The sequence below is a fragment of the Silene latifolia genome, chromosome Y (assembly GCF_048544455.1).
Source record: "Silene latifolia isolate original U9 population chromosome Y, ASM4854445v1, whole genome shotgun sequence".
NCBI lineage: Eukaryota > Viridiplantae > Streptophyta > Magnoliopsida > Caryophyllales > Caryophyllaceae > Silene > Silene latifolia.
This window is the reverse complement of record NC_133538.1, coordinates 289,568,299-289,585,717: the sequence shown is the minus strand read 5'-3', so window position 1 is coordinate 289,585,717 and position 17,419 is coordinate 289,568,299. Positions and strand designations below refer to the sequence as shown.

The 17,419-nt window shown below is 39.0% G+C and overlaps 2 protein-coding genes across 13 annotated transcripts; one reads left to right on the top strand and one right to left on the bottom strand.

The window, feature by feature from the left end:
• Positions 1 to 1,382: 1,382 nt before the first annotated feature.
• Positions 1,383 to 4,786, top strand: LOC141634177 (uncharacterized protein At4g28440-like). Its single transcript, XM_074446443.1, has 2 exons — positions 1,383 to 1,774; positions 4,253 to 4,786. The coding sequence occupies exons 1-2, from the start codon at positions 1,540 to 1,542 to the stop codon at positions 4,441 to 4,443; spliced, it is 426 nt and encodes a 141-aa protein (XP_074302544.1). The 5' UTR covers positions 1,383 to 1,539; the 3' UTR covers positions 4,444 to 4,786.
• An 8,427-nt stretch (positions 4,787 to 13,213) lies between these two features.
• LOC141626614 (protein NUCLEAR FUSION DEFECTIVE 6, mitochondrial-like) lies at positions 13,214 to 16,865 on the bottom strand. Of its 12 annotated transcripts, none has more exons than XR_012536211.1 (5): positions 16,621 to 16,835; positions 16,191 to 16,312; positions 15,318 to 15,368; positions 14,878 to 14,948; positions 14,313 to 14,600 (listed from the first exon to the last, which is right to left on the bottom strand). XR_012536211.1 is itself a non-coding variant. In XM_074440320.1 (4 exons), exons 1-3 carry the CDS (start codon positions 16,764 to 16,766, stop codon positions 15,361 to 15,363), a joined length of 276 nt encoding a protein of 91 aa, XP_074296421.1. In that variant the 5' UTR covers positions 16,767 to 16,835; the 3' UTR covers positions 14,313 to 14,600; positions 15,318 to 15,360. The 12 variants fall into 12 exon arrangements, 8 of the variants coding, with proteins under 8 accessions (XP_074296416.1, XP_074296418.1, XP_074296421.1 ...); XR_012536212.1 differs by having other exon boundaries at positions 14,313 to 14,555; XR_012536213.1 differs by lacking the exon at positions 15,318 to 15,368.
• Between the last annotated feature and the right edge of the window lie 554 nt (positions 16,866 to 17,419).

The following is a 17,419-nucleotide window of genomic DNA, read 5'->3' as shown; positions in this document are numbered from 1 at the left end:
ACCGGACCGGAATCGGTTTGGACCGGAAATGGCAAAATTCACGGACCGGGACCGGACCGGATTATAAAAATTCCGGTCGGGATCGGACCGGGAAAATTCCAGTCCAAGACCGGACCGGACCGGTTGGACCGGAATTACCCACTTTTTCAAATTCCGGTCCAAAAATTCCGGTCCATTGGACCGGATCGGACCGGTTAGACCGGATTGGACCGGAATAAAAATACAATTTTAAGAAAAAAAATGAAAATAACCATAAATCCGGGCATTCCGGTCCAAACCGGTCCGGACCGGAAACCGGAATCTTGAAAAATGGTGGACCGGAGATCGGACCGGAATTTTTAATTTCGGTTCCGTCAGTTCGATTCCGGTCCGGACCGGATTATGCCCACCCCTAGTCAACACAGTGGTTAAATCTGGCCAACATGTCGTGTTTGACAACAAAAGTTATATTAAAGGTTGTGTATGACAAACTTTTTTTTTGAAGGTGGTGTTTGGAAAAAAAAAAAATTTATATATTATGTTTGACAAGAAAAACCTAAAATTAATTAAAAAACATTTAAAATTGGATTGTGTTTGATGATTGGTTGGATACTTGGATGTAGTTAGGTGGGTGAGGGTGTTAGTTGAGCACTTGTTGTGTATGTCATGTAGGTATGTTCCAAAACCCCCAAAAGTCTACTCTTAGAGTCTCCTCAACCCACCAGCAAGACCAACACCTACACGTCCATAAGAATGAACACAAATTCTCATTATAGACGGACACTATCCGTCTAGACCCGGATACCATTTCCTCTCACAAAATATTCATTTGCTATAAAGTGGAAAGCACATGAGGCCCCCCTACCCATTTTATTAGAAGTCTTTACCCGTCTATTCGCCTCACCCGTCTATACCAAGACTTATTGAAGAATGAATATGAATATGTTGTAACCAACCAAATTAGACGCTCCCACAACTCACTATTTTTAGCAAAAGACTAGCCTAATTGCACAAAGGCCCACTAAGTAATAAGTTAATAAATGTGTAAAAAAAAATTGTTTAATTTGGTAAAATAAAACTTTATCTTGATAACTTGGATATTTAAATATGTCCGTATTCATTACTCCTTCTACATTTATATGTTCTGCCCCTTTCATTATAATACTATTCACATATAAGGGAGAAATGGGAAGAACATTAAAATATGGAGGAATCAAAATAAAATTGAAATATGGATGTAATTATATGTTAATCAAAGGTGGCTTGAGTGTAGTGGAGGAAATGGGAGTCTTTCAAAGATTGCAATGCGAATGAATTGAGAGTCGCGAGTTCGACTCCTATCTGAGTCTTTGCGATTCAATGTCATCCTAAATAGGATGTCTTACATGGCACACGTGGTTTGCAGGGTATTGCATGTACCCGGGGGAATCAACCCTCATCACCAAAAAAAAAAAAAAAAAAAAAAAACAGATCTTTTTCTCCTCGTGTTCATTCTTCCATCATTAGGGTTTCAATCTTACAAAATTCCCTCATTTCTCCCAAATCACCATCATAATCATAATGGCGTCAAATCCGACAACAACAGCAAAGAGAAAGCCAGTGTTTGTCAAAGTAGACCAACTTAAACCCGTAACATCAGGCCATACATTGGTTGTTAAAGTGCTTTCTTCTAATTCCGTCTTACAAAAACCCAGATCTTCTTCTTCGTCTTTGAATGCCCGTTCTACTCGTATTACTGAGTGTCTTGTTGCTGATGAAACTGCTTCCATTCTCTTTACTGCTCGTAATCAACAAAGTATACTTCTTTCTTTCCCTTTTTTATCAAATACTTCGTTTTAATGTTCGTATCATCTGCGTTTAAGTAATGTTGAATTCAGATTAATATCACTTTTTTTTTAGGTTTCTTACATGATTGTTTTTAAATGGGATGTTTTCAATTTTATTTGAGTTGTTTGCATTTGTGTAGATTATGATTATTGTTAGATGACTTCGGATTGTATAATTCCAGGTGTTCTTTACCATGGGTTGATGTGCAAATGGGGAAATGGTGTCGTCGAATATACAATATCATTTTTGGGTGTCATTGCCTTATCTTCTTCTTCTTCTTTAGATTTATTGTTGTGTTTATCGCGTATTTCTGGCAATACCATTTTTTGTGTCAAATTTTTGTGCTTTCAATTAAATTGTGGTAGATGGGATATTTAATAGTCACACAATCTCTTCATTGTTTGATTTGCTGTTGAATTGCGATTATTAAGTGCGTTTTTTTCTGTGAAATGAGTGGAGGTAACGTAGACATTGGGTCAGTTTCTTTGCTTGGTGCCGGTGATGATAATAACCACTCTGAGGTTTGTTTTTGTGAAAAGGCGGCCACAAGGGTTGTTCCAAGGTGAACGGGTTTTGAAATTTGAATCCTGTTCAATTGTACCGCCACTCAATGAATTTACCGACCAACCTTGGTTAACATGTGCTCAATGAAAAATATCTATGTATCATTTTACTCACTTTTTTTATGAATAGGTGCACGACTCAAGTTTGGTTTTCTTAGTTGAATTGTGTGCCAATGCAATGGATTGTTGAATGCTAACGCAGTAACGCTCCATCATCCATGATAGTCATTTCTTCTTCACATCCATCTTTCATCTATATTGATCATCCACCTTTTCTTTCTCTTCTCTTCTCTTGGTTTTTCATCTATTAACTGGCTGGAGTGAGAACATTGACCAAAATCGCATTTAGGTGGCAGAAATTCGGTACTGAAGGGAGGAAATAGCTAGAAATTGTAGCAGCTCTATAGTAGTTCTTGAAACACATTGTTACCTTTAATTTAGAGTGGCAGTGGATAAGAGTAGAATAACATGTCTAGTTGTTTGGTTTGCTAATGTTGCTCTATTTCAGCTTCTGCGTCTGTGTACTGATCAGTTTTTACAAGTGCTTGCAAATGCCTCTTTCTTTTTTTGTCGTCTTGGCTTTCTAAAATTGGAAATGTTTGTCTGGTAGTTTTTTTAGAAGCGAGACTTCGATTAGATTCCGATTAAAGATAGAATAGCAGAAATATGCTATTATATGTTCTATACTTGTTGGCAAAATTCATTGCTCTTTTAGGGTGTGTTTGGATTGAGTGATTTGAAGGGGAAAGGGAGGGGAGGGAGTTGAAAGGATGAGAAATCCATTGTTTGGTTAGCAAAATGAAGGTAGAGAAGGATTTGGAGGGGAGGAAAAATGGATCCCTCCATTTCTATCCTACAAGGCAAATTATTTCTCCACCAACATAGGCAAAATTTGGAGGGAAAATCACCTCCTCCATTCTCCCTCCTCTCCCCTTCCTTTCCCTTCCCCCTTCCCCCAAGGAGGGAAGAGAAAGAGAGGGAAGGGAAGGGGAAATAGGGTTGGGGTATTTGGATACAATTTCCCTCCAAATCTTGCCTATTGTTGAGAGGTTTTGATTAGGCTTGGAGGAGGGAAATTGGATCCCTCCAAATGTTTCCCCCTCCATTTCCCTCCATCCCCATTTGCTATCCAAACAAGGGATTTTAAATCCTCTACTCTCCCTCCCTTTATTTTCCCTCCAAATCCCTCAATTGAATTTGAATATAAAAATAGGAGGGAAAGCGAGGGGCAATGGCGCAAGATATTTTCCCTCCAAATCTTTCATATGCGGAGGAATTTTGATCTCTTTTACCCTATTTGCTAACTACCTAAAGAAGGGATGTTGTATCTCTCCCTCTCCTTGCTTTTGCTCAAGTTCTCCTAGTCCAAACAAGCCTAATCAAAATCACTCTGACATGGGAAAGATTTAGAGGGAACTTGTATCCAAACACACATACTCCATTCCCCCTCTCTTTCCTTTCCCTCCATTCCCCCTCCCCTCCCTTCCCCTCTTATTTTGCTATCCAAATCCCAAACAAAGGGTTAGTGTTTTTATCTTATGATACTATACTTGTTTAACAACGAAAGGCATAGGACACTTGGTTTGTGGGTAGATGTATGATTATCACCTCTTCTATGGATGTATTACTTCCTCCAAAAGCCCACAATTTTCAGTATTCCGTTAAATCTGATTGAAATTGTTTCCTTTCCTTTTTGTGACTTCTTACATATGAACTTCTCATCCATCATTGCTTGATTTTTAACGTTTTTCTAATTATAGCAAGTGTCTAACTGTCGTGTCATGTCAAAAATAGTCTCATGTCGACATGCAGCCAAAGTGACGTGTCGAGCAACATAGACAGACATATGTTAATTCATTCTGATACCTCTTTGTTTTGCACAGTTGACCTTATGCAACCAGGTGCTACAGTGATCTTACGCAATGCAAAGATTGACATGTTTAAGGGGTCTATGAGACTAGCCGTGGACAAATGGGGTCGTGTTGAGGTCACAGAGCCTGCTTGCTTTGAAGTGAAGGAGAATAATAATTTGTCGCTCGTTGAGTATGAATTGGTTAACGTGGTGGAAGAATGAGCAGGGAGTACCATTGAAATATGTTCCAGAGGATGATGTCGTTTGCTCTTTGGCTTCTAAATAAAAAAAAATGTTATTTCTCTTCAAATCCCTGCAACTTTTTATGAGTTTTAATTGCAGATGGGCATTGAAGATGCATTGCTTTTGTGTAATTCAATATTATTAGCTCCAAAGAATATATTAGTGGTCTTTGGTCTTGGTGTACCTTCTGAAATTAGGTTTTATATCAAGGAGTAATTAAAGATTTGGCTGTGATGTAAAAGGTAATGTTGCTGGATGTGAGCATAAATGAGATTATGAATCAATGGTTTTTTATGTTCCACATTTCTGATCTGTTGTTTGCATCCCCCTTCTATTGTTTAAACTAGTACTCTTTTCGTCCCAATCATTTGTTTACCTTTTTTATTCTTTGTGAAAGGGTATTTTAATCAAAAAGAAACAAATAATTGGGAAAGAGGAGTATTAGTCTTCTATATTTCATTGCATTGCTCATTTGACAGTATTCTAACGTCAGAACTATGAGAGTACGGCTCCTCGTGTATTAGTTTACCGATACTTTTCAGTTTTCGCCTAATTTTGTCAGTAGCGTTGTGTGAAGACTTTTATCATTTTGCCGTCATGTTCTATTTACTATGGAAAGTAAATTTCATTTTCACATGCGGAACATTTGCTTCTCGTTCATCCCTCAAAAAATGAGGTGATTATTACGATCTGTATATTTGTACAAAACATTTATCATATCTATCAATATATATTTCATAATTATTTGTAAGCAGTTTGTTTAAAAAAATTAAAACTCAAACGCTTAACTCCAATAAAAAGGTCATATTACAGAAATGTGTTGATATTCATCTCAATAATAAATTGAATAATTTGATGTAATTCTCCAAAATGCCAACATAGTTAATTTAGTTTAATTAAACAATTGCCAATAAATAACCAAGGACACCCCCAAAACTAATCGAATCGTAATAAGAAATAGCTATGTGAAATTCAATCTAACGAAAAGCTTATTTATTTAGCGTTTTAACGAGAATGTGCACCAAAATTGGGTTTGTATGCACACCGATTTTCTCTGTTTTATGGGTCCTTTTACCTCGAAAATAATTCCCACAAATACAAATGCTTCTCCCTTTAGTACACTCCTATCTCTTGCTCGTACATGGTTTGCTTTTAGTGTCTTATGAGTAACCTCGCTATTCAAGAGCTTTCATTCGATAATTCATATCCAAACCTTTTTTTTAATATTCCAAGTTATTCTTTGCATCATACTCCCTTTCGTGCTTATGCTCATATAACGTGTCATCGATCGTCCCGTCTTTGTGCACTATCTTAGTGTAGGTATAAGATTTAGGAAGAAAGTGTATTGTATTTTATGATTAAAACTGATATACAAGCATCCCTTTTATAGTTACAGGAGGTTAGCTATACATCTAAAAAGAAGGAACTAATAGCTACAAAGTAGGAGAAAGTATAGGCACATGTGAAAATTACATAACAGAAAAACAATAAGCTAAAGACTAGGTATCGGTTCCTATTTTGGTGGAGCCATAATCTGGTTGTTCAACACTCCCCCGCAAGATGGACGGTCGGAGACGGAGTCCAATCTTGGATGAAAGCGTGAGAAATCGTGGTTTGTGCAACGGCTTTGTTAACGCATCAGCTAGCTGATCATTGCCATTAATGTGTTGGATACGAATGGAACCCTGCCTGACTTGTTCTTTGACAAAGTGAAATGATATGGCCAAATGCTTCATGCGTGAGTGGAAGACGGGGTTCGCCGAATAGTGTGTCGCTGAAAGATTGTCACAGTAGATAACGGGCGACGAGGAATGAGTCATACCGAGCTCATGTAGGACAAAAACAAGCCATAGAACTTCCGAGGAGGTGGCTGCGACGGCTCTAAATTCTGCTTCAGTAGTCGAGCATGACAATGCCCGCTGTTTTTTCGAGGACCACGAAATTGGATTTTTGCCGAGGTAAACTATATAACCAGTGGTGGAGACATAATCTTCGGAATCGCCGGCAAAATCCGCATCACAGTAGGCATGGAGATTAAGAGGTGTGGAGTGGTGTAGGTGAAGACCAAGGTGGAGTGTGCCCTTTAGGTATCGAAGGACGCGTTTTAGGGCGAGCCAGTGTGAGGAAGTGGGATGAGTGAGGAATTGGGCGAGCTTGTTTACGGGGAAGGCAATGTCTGGTCGAGTTAAGGATAAATATTGTAAACTCTCAACAATTGCTCTATAATCAGTGATGTTTTCAACGGGTTTGTTGGGTTCTTTTACAAGCATAGGGTGGGTTAGCATGGGTGTAGTGGCGGGTTTTCATTCATCCATTTTGAATTTGTGGAGTAAGTCGGAAATATATTTGGTTTGGTTAAGGTGAAGGCCGGTCTTGGTCGGGGTCACCTCAATGCCAAGGAAAAACGTTAAAGGGCCAAGGTCCTTTAAAGAAAATTTTCGGGAAAGGTCAGCAATAAAGGTTCGAATATGTGACGGGTTTGGACCGGTTATTACGATATCATCAACATATACGAGAACAAAGAGAATAGTTTGATTGGTATTTAGAATAAAAAGTGAAGGGTCAGTGACGGAATTCTTAAAGTGGAGACTTAAAAGATATGTTTTGAGTTCGGTGTACCAAGCTCTTGGGGCTTGTTTCAAGCCGTAAATAGCTTTCCGAAGATGACATACATGGTCAGGTTTATCCGTGTCCACAAACCCCGGTGGTTGGTCCGTAAATACGGAATCAGTGAGCTTACCTTGAAGAAAGGCGTTATTGACATCGAGTTGGTGAAGAGACCATCGTTTGGCCACAGCGATTGAGAGGACGAGACGAATGGTAGCGGGTTTGATAACGGGACTAAATGTTTCGGAATAGTCAATCCCAGGTCTTTGATGGAAACCCTTTGCAACAAGGCGGGCTTTGTATTGCTTTAGAGTACCATCCGGGTTGTACTTCACGCGGTATACCCACTTGCAACCAATAATGTTTTGGGCTTGGGAGCGAGGGACAAGGGTACAGGTTTTGTTACGGAGTAGAGCTTGGTGTTCATCGATCATGGCATTGCGCCATCGAGGATCGACGAGGGCTTGTTTGGTAGTGGAGGGGGTGATATGAGAGGTGGGTACAACAACATGTTTAGCATATTTCGGGTTCGGTTTTACGATGTTATTGCATAGACGGGTTGTAGGCCGAGAGGTTAGAGGAGGTGGAGGTGGAGGTGGAGGAGGAGGAGTAGAGGGCGAGGATGTATGAGGAGGGTTGGGGGTGGGGATACGGGTTGCTGTGGTGGGTGTAGGGTCAGAGGGAGTTGATGACGAGGTGGGGGAGGAGGGACTGGAAGCAGTGACGGGTGGAGTGGTAGGTTGCGGGTTAGGGGAGGGAGGTCGATTGGGTGAAGGAGTGGGGGTGGCAGTAGGGGTACGAGGTATAGGGAGAGATGGGTCAAGTAGTGGAAGGGTTAATTCGCACCACTTTTCAGCAGAGGAAAGAGATGAGGGTGTTGTTTTAGCAAGATCAATGTAAGGAAAGACATGTTCAACAAAACGGACATGACGGGAGGTATATAATTTTTGGGTGACGGGTTCATAGCAAAGGTACGCACTTTGAGTGTTGGAGTAACCAACAAAGACGCAAGGAGCGGATTTGGGATCGAGTTTGTGAGTAGTATATGGTTTAAGCCATGGATAGCAAAGGCAACCAAACGGTCGTAATTTTTTGTAGTTTGGGTCGGTATTAAAGAGTATCTGGTAGGGTGTTTTATTTTGTAGAGTGGTTGTTGGCAGACGGTTAATTAAATATGTAGCCGTCGCAAAAGCATAAGGCCAGAATTGGTTGGGCATTTGAGCGTGGGTAAGGAGCGCGAGACCCGTTTCAACAATGTGGCGATGACGTCTTTCGGCAAAACCATTGTGCTCGGGTGTGTGTGGTGGGGATGTGAGGTGGGTAACGCCGGTATCGAGGAGAAGGGGGTTTAGTTTTTTATATTCCCCTCCATTATCGGAATAAAATTGTTTAATAGGTTTTTGAAAATAATTCTCATTTATATTTTTGAAACGAGTAAAGGTAGTTAGTGTATCGGATTTGTGTTTAAGCGGATATAGCCAAAAGTAATGAGAATAATGATCGACAAAAATGACATAGTATTTGTAGGAGTCGATTGAAAGAACCGGTGATGTCCACACATCTGAAAATACTAAATCAAAAGGGGCAGCGGAACTTAAGATGGATGTCGCAAAGGGTAATTTGTGGCTTTTATTAACGAAACATGAATTACAATGTAAATAAGACGAAATACGAAAATTGTAAATTGAATTTAAATGACGAAGGGTAGCATTGGAAGGGTGTCCCAGACGAGCATGCCACAAGCTGCCGGGAGACGAACTAAGGCTAGTGTAAGCACTCGGTTTGGAGGTGGGTGGTTGCCATTGGTAGACGCCATCTTGAAACGGTCCTTGGATGATAATATCACCCGTCAAGCGATCCTTAAAACAAAAAGAAAGGGGTGAGAAACAAGCTATAGCATTATTATCAAGACAAAATTGTGAGACGGATAAAAGATTTTGAGAAATTGATGGTACGACAAGCACATTATTAAAGAAAATGGAACGAGATGAAGAAAGAGTAGAGAATGAACCATGGTGCGTAATCGGAAGAGCAGACCCGTCTCCTATAACTAGGTCGTCCGGACCTTCATAGGGACTATGGAGAGCAAGGTTTTCGAGGTCTTTGGTTATGTGATGACTGGCACCACTATCAACTAGATAGGCAGAGGTGGATGGTGTGGAAGCAGTGGCGGTGTGGGCTTGAGGCCGAGTTGTTTTCGGTGGTGGGAAGGAGACCATAGGATAGTCACGTTTAAACTTAGGGCAATCACTAATGACATGGCCCGTCTCGCGACAGTATTGACAACGACCCTTAAAGGGTCTCGGGTTGTATTGGTTATTGGATTGGTGCGTGGGCTGAGTTGAGGGTTGGGTTCGGTTTTGATGGTAGTTGGACTGATAGGTGCGATTTTGGTTATAGTTGCGAGATGCAACGTTGGCAGTGGGTTGGAAATTGGTTACAGTAGGTTCTCTCTTAACTAAAAGCTCTTGTTGAAGGAGGCGTTCATGGAAGTCCTCAAAAGAAATAGGTGTGTCTCGACCACAAACGGCGTCGATGACGGTCTTGTATTGGGCAGACGGAAGACCTTGAATTATTTGGTTAGTGATATCCTCGGCATCCATGGGTTTGCCGAGGTGGGCTTGTTGGTTGGTGCAAGATTTTATGGCAAGCATGTATTCGGAGACGGTGCTATCTCCAAGGGTAAGGTGACGAAGACGATCCTTGAGTTGAAGGATGTGTCCTCGAGAAGGATTAGCATAGGTTTTAGCAAGAATTTGCCATGCCTCGTGTGAGGTATTGGCATCAAGGATTATCGTGGCGATGGATTCGTGTAAGGTACCGGCTAGGGCTCCTAGGATGAGATTGTCTTGCTTAAACCAAGTGGTGAAGGCTGGGTTGGGAATTGGGTCCGGGTTAGGTTTGGCCTCGGTTGCAGCAGGGGTTATGGTGGTGGGTGGAGGTGGGTTGGTTCCATCGAGGTAGGAGAAAAGACCATACCCGCGAAGGAGACGAGTTATTTGGTATTGCCAAGCACAATAGGTAGATGGTGTAAGTTTAATACAGGTCGGGAAGGAGATCGAGATAAGTGGTTCAGTTGGGTCATCGGTGTTGGGAATGAGCGAGTTTTGGTGGGTCGACATGGTGGTTGCGTGAAGAACAACAAGGACGATGGTTAGGATCGATGAAGGTCGTGATACCATATAAGATTTAGGAAGAAAGTGTATTGTATTTTATGATTAAAACTGATATACAAGCATCCCTTTTATAGTTACAGGAGGTTAGCTATACATCTAAAAAGAAGGAACTAATAGCTACAAAGTAGGAGAAAGTATAGGCACATGTGAAAATTACATAACAGAAAAACAATAAGCTAAAGACTAGGTATCGGTTCCTATTTTGGTGGAGCCATAATTTGGTTGTTCAACAGTAGGCTCAGTCTTTAAACTTGTATGTTGACTTAGTCTCCCCTCGTCCCAAACCTCTACCCGTTCCTAGTAATTCCTTTATCTAAGTTCGTGAATACCTTGCCTTTTCCTAGTGGAGTGGTTGCCTTGTTAGTCACGTCTTGTTAGGGTGATTAGAGAACCCTTGAGCTATGACATTCTCTTATTTGGATTGAGTACGTGACTTTGACCTTGAGAGATAAAATTGAATTTGGAATTAATCTTAGGCTTGTGTGATTGACCATCTAGATAGGGTAAGGTAGTGAGACCGATGAGGTGAGAGTTACCTTGGGAATCGTGCCAAGAGTGAGACTCGTTGACTTGAGATGAGGGCTGTTGGATGCTTGCCATAAAACCCTTAGTGAGAAAGAGACATTTGGACACTCGATTTGAAGACGACGGTTGAATTTGAGATATGGTATGTTAGCTAGGCTAGCCAGCCTAGCCAATGATCTTTTGGATTAGAAGTGACCTTAGCAATCAACTTTTAAGGTTTGGCTACTAATTAAAATTTGATTTTGAGAGCTTTGAGGAAGCTCCTTGAGAGTGTGAGCAATCGGATTAGCCTTTGTTTCTGGATGATTAAGGAACCAATTGTACCGAATCTCACTAGTTTAGTAATTTAGATGCCAAATTCTCTTTCCTTTAGAAAGTCTAGTCTGTGAGTAAATGGTTATAAACAAGAGACCATGCTAGGATAGATCAAATGTTTATAAACAAGGGAACATGCTAGGATCGAGTGACCGGTCCTTTGGATAAGCCTAGTGATTGTGTGGGTAATTAGTCCAAAGTCTTGTACGTTGATGTTTAATAGTGAGTTGAATGGAAGAGGCAATATTAAAAGTCGACCGGGTATGATTTTGAATTATGATAGTATGGAATGGCAGTGGAGGTATATATTTTTGACAATGTCAAGCTTAAAGGATTGGACTTCTCATAATAATAATGAGATTGAAATGTGAATTGGTTTCTCTCTCAATCTGGATTTAATTTTGTCACAATCTATAAGTTAAAAGTTTCATCATAAAAATAACAGGAAAAGATGCAATATGAAACAATATAAAATAAATTCTCTTGTAAGAGGGACGCGAACAAAGAGGGATCTCAAGTCTCAACTCCTTGCAAGGTTATTGTATTTTTCTCCCAAAATCAAAATCCAAAGGATGTACCTCCACACTTAAAATTTGGTTAGTGTAGAGCAAGGTGGGAGAGTTTATTGAAATGGTTTTATTCATAAAACAAACTCATTCGATAGCTGCTAGTTACTGACCCCAATACAAGGCTCCATCTAAGGTTACGAACCAAAAGCCATCATTTAAAAAACTAGCTTATACAGATGTTAATTAGCACAACTGACATATCATCAATGCATCATAATAATGACCAGAGTTCCAAACGCGTCAACATAAAAACTACTCATGCAACTCCATTTAGACAAATCAACACGGACAAAAGGGAACAGGGCCGTCCAATGAATTTAAGGGGCCCTGTTCTAAAATGTAAAATTGAGGCCCTAAACTGGGTCCCTTTGAAAAAAATTGCGAGTCAGTCAATAATAGAGCTCGATGGCTAGTAAGGGCGCTAGCATCACAGAATAATGTAAATTTCAAATTTTGGTCAAAATTTCTGAACTTGTATTGAGTTTATCTTCTGACATGATTGGTTTGTCTTCCATAAAAACTCTATCTCCCAACAGTAAATTCCGATTTCATCACTAATTGATTAGCCACGTATTAAATTTCAAATACGGATCCTACATATAGTCATTGTATTATTTGTATACGCTAATTACTTTCAATATATACCGTAATTTTTTCGTTACCAAAAAATACATCTTATTTCAATTAATTATTGATAAAACTAAATTTAAAATCTTCAATTAAAAACAAGAAAAAAAATACCCAATAAGCTGCACGATGGAGCTAATAAATACGGAGTACAAAGCATTTCCGAAAAATGGCCATAGAACACAATATACAAATAGATTAACCACGGTGGGGCCCACTTATACACTAGTGTAAAAATTAGAAACAAAAAAAAATGCTGTGAGGGTCGAACTCTCGTGGCCTAGGGAAAGTACAAGCCATTACCGCCTAGGTAGCACCAAAACGGACACGGACACGGGACACGGACACAACACGGACACGTGACACGGCATCCTTTGATATTTAGGACACGGGACACGTTATTTAAATTTAATAAAATATATATTTTATAATTATAAACGTTTGATTTTATTTTTATAAAAGTATTTGATATTAAATTTAAATAAGTGAAGCTAAAACTTGCCCTTGATTATAACTCGTTTTCATTTACCATCCAAACGAATCTTTTAATCAATCTCTTTCGAGAGCTCATTTCACCTTAAAGAACATCATTCAGCCCAAATGATGTCCAAATGTCATGGACACGCGTCGGACACGGCCGAAATACCATGGACACGCGTCGGACACGTGCTCGAATAAATGTAGAAAGTTAGACACGGCTTTGTAGGTGTCCGACACGTTTTGACGTGTGTCCGAGGAGTGTCGGTGTGCGACACGGTGTCGGACACGGGACGGCTGATTAAGAGAAGTATCCGTGCTACCTAGATTACCGCTACGCCATAAACTCCTTATTTAGTTTACTTACATTGAAATGAATATATTTTTGCCCCTGTCTTTTGGGCCCTGATTCTAGGTACCGGTTGAACAGGCTATTGGACGGGCCTGAAAGGGAACTAATCAAAAATATAATAGCACACCTCCTTGAGCAAATGCAAAAAGGGATAAAAAGAAAGCCAGCTGCTCCAAAAAGGTTTTGCACAATTTTACACAATAAACATTCGAAAATCCAATTTATCAGCAGTTTCCCTCTGATAAAGGGTGTGTGAAAACTCCGTCGAATCCTCCAAGCATTTATCACACATCGTCATTGCCAGCTGATTGAACAATGTTTAATCAGTCATCACTCAATGCAGATGTTAAAATCCTTTTTGGTCTAATAACATGCTTGTATTTTTCTCACAAAATCGTGTTAGAGGATGTACCTCCAAAATTGAAAATTGGTTATAGTCTACAACAAGGTGGAAGAGTTTACTGAAATGTTTTTATTCATTAAACAAACATATTAATAGTTGCTAGTTACTAACCCAGATAAAAAGGCTCCATCTAAGGTTGCGAACCAAGAGTCATTTGAAACAACTGGCTTATACAGATGTTAATTAGCATAATTGGTATATCATCAATGCATCATAACAATGGCCGGGGTTTCAAACGCGTCAACTTAGACTACTCATGCGACTCCCTTCCGACAAAAGAACAGACAAAAGAGAACTAATTTAAAAGATCATTTGGCAAGAAATGCATGTAGGCAGGCAATTTTAATACAGATGTCTTCTAGATTCAACCAAATTCTGACCAAAAGGTTTAACCAAAATATAACTGCACACGCCTACTTAAAATGCAAAAAGGGATAAAAAGAAAGTCAACTGCTCCAAAAAGGTTTAGCACAATGTTACACCGTAAACATTCGAAAATCCAATTTATCAGCAGTTTCCCTCTGATAAAGGGTGTGTTTGAAAACTCTGTCGAATCCTCCAAGCATTTATCACATATCATCTGAACCAAGGATAATCAGTCATCACTCAATGCAGAAGGCTCTAATGCTTTAAATTATAGTAGTAGAGTACAAGAGCTCACAAACATCAACAGATTAAGCTCATGATAATTTCTCAAACTATGGCAAAAGTAATACCCGACATACAGAGAATAGCAAACTGACGCTGAAATGGCATACATTATCATGATGCATAAATGTTTCGAAGGTGTAATAGAATAAAAAAGAAATACCAAGGGCTTCTTGACATAACAAAAAGGATATTTGGTTCTTACAAACCAGGTAACAATGAAATACCAACTAATGGTGGATCACAAAAGACTATTATTGATACTTAGAAGACTTTGATGTCTAAATTCAACATGTTAAAATGTCTTCAAAATCCAACAATTTGAAAGTAAATTTGAAACATTCGTAGAAGAGATCCCTCAGTACGAAAGTACCCTTAAATCCGCTACAAGCCTACAATAGATAGTAGGAAGACCAGTTAAAATCAGCTGTCAGCACCTATAAGCCAACAAAGAATGTGTCAAATAATTAAGACTGCTGAAGATAAGCTGGGTGAATGTAAACCTCAGTTCACGAAAGAATGTCATCACTTTATTAAATATTAAATATTAAATATTTAAATGTCAGAGAAACATAAAACTATAGGAGTGGAGCTCACATTAGCACACGTTTCAGACCAAAAGAAGGAAGAAATTCAAATCTGTTTACAAAGTTTATAAATATTGATTTAGCCAACAAAAGGGACCTAGTCTATGGAAGGATGACACTACTCAACTAGCTGGGGAAAATAACAGATTGCAGTTATCCCATCTGAGCTTCTGCCTCGTCATCTAGTCCCGATTCAGCCTACAAAAGAAGGGAAAAGGAACTTGATGTCTTATAATAGGGTGAGACGTAGGAAAGGACTAATAGGTGAGTCATTTAGAAGGAGTATGAAGATTATATAGAAGGTTTTTTTTCGGTTCACTGCAAATCTGCAATCAAAGAACTTTGAGGAACATTCATCAAGAGAATTTAACATTAGGCAGAACTTTGAGGAACATCAAAAAGTAGGCATCAACTGGCTTTATAATGTATCTAAGGTATAAAAATCATCTTGACAGTGCCAACTATGATCTGGAGTGAAGAAGAGAATTTAAAAAAACTACAAAACTGGAATTTTTCACTTAATGATCCTAATGACTCGAGTTTTCCATCTGATGAGCACTGACTTACCAGATGGTGAAAAAGTAGGCATCAACTGGCTTTATAATGTATCCTAGATACCTAATTAAAAAAAAAAAAAAAAAAAAAAAAACATTCCATTAGGAAACCTATTATAAGGAATTAGGAGAACTACAAGGACAGCTTGGCGATCGCACTGGATCATTTCCATAGCACGGAATATGATATGAAGTGTAAGTGATTTACATATTAGATCAAAGAACCAAAAGTCAAAGGTTGGCTATAAAAATAAAATAAAATAAGTTCTTGAACCCTCCTCTCTTATATTCAAATCAGGATGTTGCATCCTACACCACTGACTTATTATTCATGCAACCAGAAACAACAGTGCCAGCTACAAATGACAGATTAAAATGATACATAGAGTTGGTAAACGCCATTTCATTGTCCTTCTATAGTAAGATGGAAATTTGGGGAGACAAACTATGAACTATAATATAATTAGACTATACTAGAGCCAATAGCAGGCTATATCGTAACTAAGAGTGATATTCAGAACATCATTAGAAAAAAAACGGCTTCTCCAAGCCCTTGCGACCACCCAAAACTTCAGTTGCTTGTAACCCACTAAAGACGTCAAAGTTATGATTGTATTTCATGTCCTAAACTCGGACCTCGCAAATGGGATATGACAAGTACAGCAAGAACAACCACCTTGACTTAACCCTCTTAATAATTCTTAAAATATGCCACAAAAGGCAGGCGTACAAGTACTGTTCACATTCACTATGTAACGCAACATTAAAGAGAAAGCAACTTCTGCCACACGAAATACAAAAAAATGCGAAACCACATCAAATCATCAAGACTTTCATATGATATGTCCCAACAAATCAAACAAACAAACGAGTCAATTGTCTTTACCATCAGGAGCCCAAGAGCTGCTGCGGCAAGTGACAGCAAGCATGGAAGTCATCAGGGCCGATGCAGTAGCGGTGTGAAACGGCTGCATTGACTCCAAACATGCGCTCAATTCCGCCGGACACCTACAAACGTACAATCCCCAATAAATAAACAGTATCATTTTGCTCGCGATTCATATGCAAACATACAATTCACAATTAACCAATCCAACTCCATAAAACATCATAACAAGGATATGAATCAAATACCGATATCAATACCATAACTAAGTCAATCAATCAGCAAATCAAATCCCAGATCTTACACTCAAACAAATCTTAACCATCTCGATAAATTGATGAATAGATCTTGAATCATTGGATTAATAAATTAATTTAAATCGACATTCTGATAGATGAACATGAAATAAAGAACTACAAATCGAAAGTACCTGAAAATGCGACTAGAAGAAAGAAGATTGGCGGCGGAGGGAAATCGGAAAGAGGAGCGAGTGGATGAGGTTTTGGCAGCGGAAGCAAATTGTGAGGCAGCGTTACGGACAGAGGATGATCGGAAAACTGATCTTGCGGCCGCCATTGTTGAACAAGAGGGTTTGGTTCTCTTTTTTTTTTTTTTTTTTCCTGACGTTGTTGATAAGAGGTTTAACCGTTTAAGCAATGGTAAAACCCTATTTTGTGGATGGATGACTTTTTTCTTTCTTTTTCCTTGATAATCTAAAAAAAATAAAGGTTAAATTAGCAACCGGTAATTTTCATATTACCCTAAGATTTACCTTTTTTTATCCCAATAACCCTGCTTTTGTTATTTTATTTTATTTTTAATTAGGTAAGAAAATTAGGGTAGAACCAACCTATCTCATCCTTTCGAATGAGGGAGGTAAGTTGAAGTCACCGGCTATCAAACCACCTCGAAAGAGTTGGGATGAATGTCAAAAGAAGCGTGAAGTCAAAGAATTGTTGGGCTTCACGAAAGCAATGTTTAATTATCACTTCATCGAAAAAATGAAGGTCTAGTTTCACATCCTTGATAATACTATAAATTTCCCAAGGAATTTGCCAAGTACCTCGAATCGAGTTAATAACACATAAATTATCACCCTCCACAATTAACTTTGAGATTCCTAAGTATTTAGCTGCTAAAATGACTTCTTTTAAAGCGAGAGCTTCCGCAACAAGGATACTATTGGATCCGCACTTTTGTTATGAAAAATTTGATTTGTCATATCTCTT

Bases quoted from the DNA above. Each gene is read 5' to 3' on its own strand.
- LOC141634177 (XM_074446443.1), top strand. From the start codon at position 1,540: ATGGCGTCAAATCCGACAACAACAGCAAAGAGAAAGCCAGTGTTTGTC. The intron at 1,775-4,252 runs GTATACTTCTTT...TGTTTTGCACAG, and splicing joins TACTGCTCGTAATCAACAAA to TTGACCTTATGCAACCAGGT.
- LOC141626614 (XM_074440315.1), bottom strand. From the start codon at position 16,766: ATGGCGGCCGCAAGATCAGTTTTCCGATCATCCTCTGTCCGTAACGCT. The intron at 16,313-16,620 runs GTACTTTCGATT...GTACGTTTGTAG, and splicing joins TCTTCTAGTCGCATTTTCAG to GTGTCCGGCGGAATTGAGCG. The intron at 13,417-16,190 runs GTAAAGACAATT...TTGTTCAATCAG, and splicing joins CAGCTCTTGGGCTCCTGATG to CTGGCAATGACGATGTGTGA.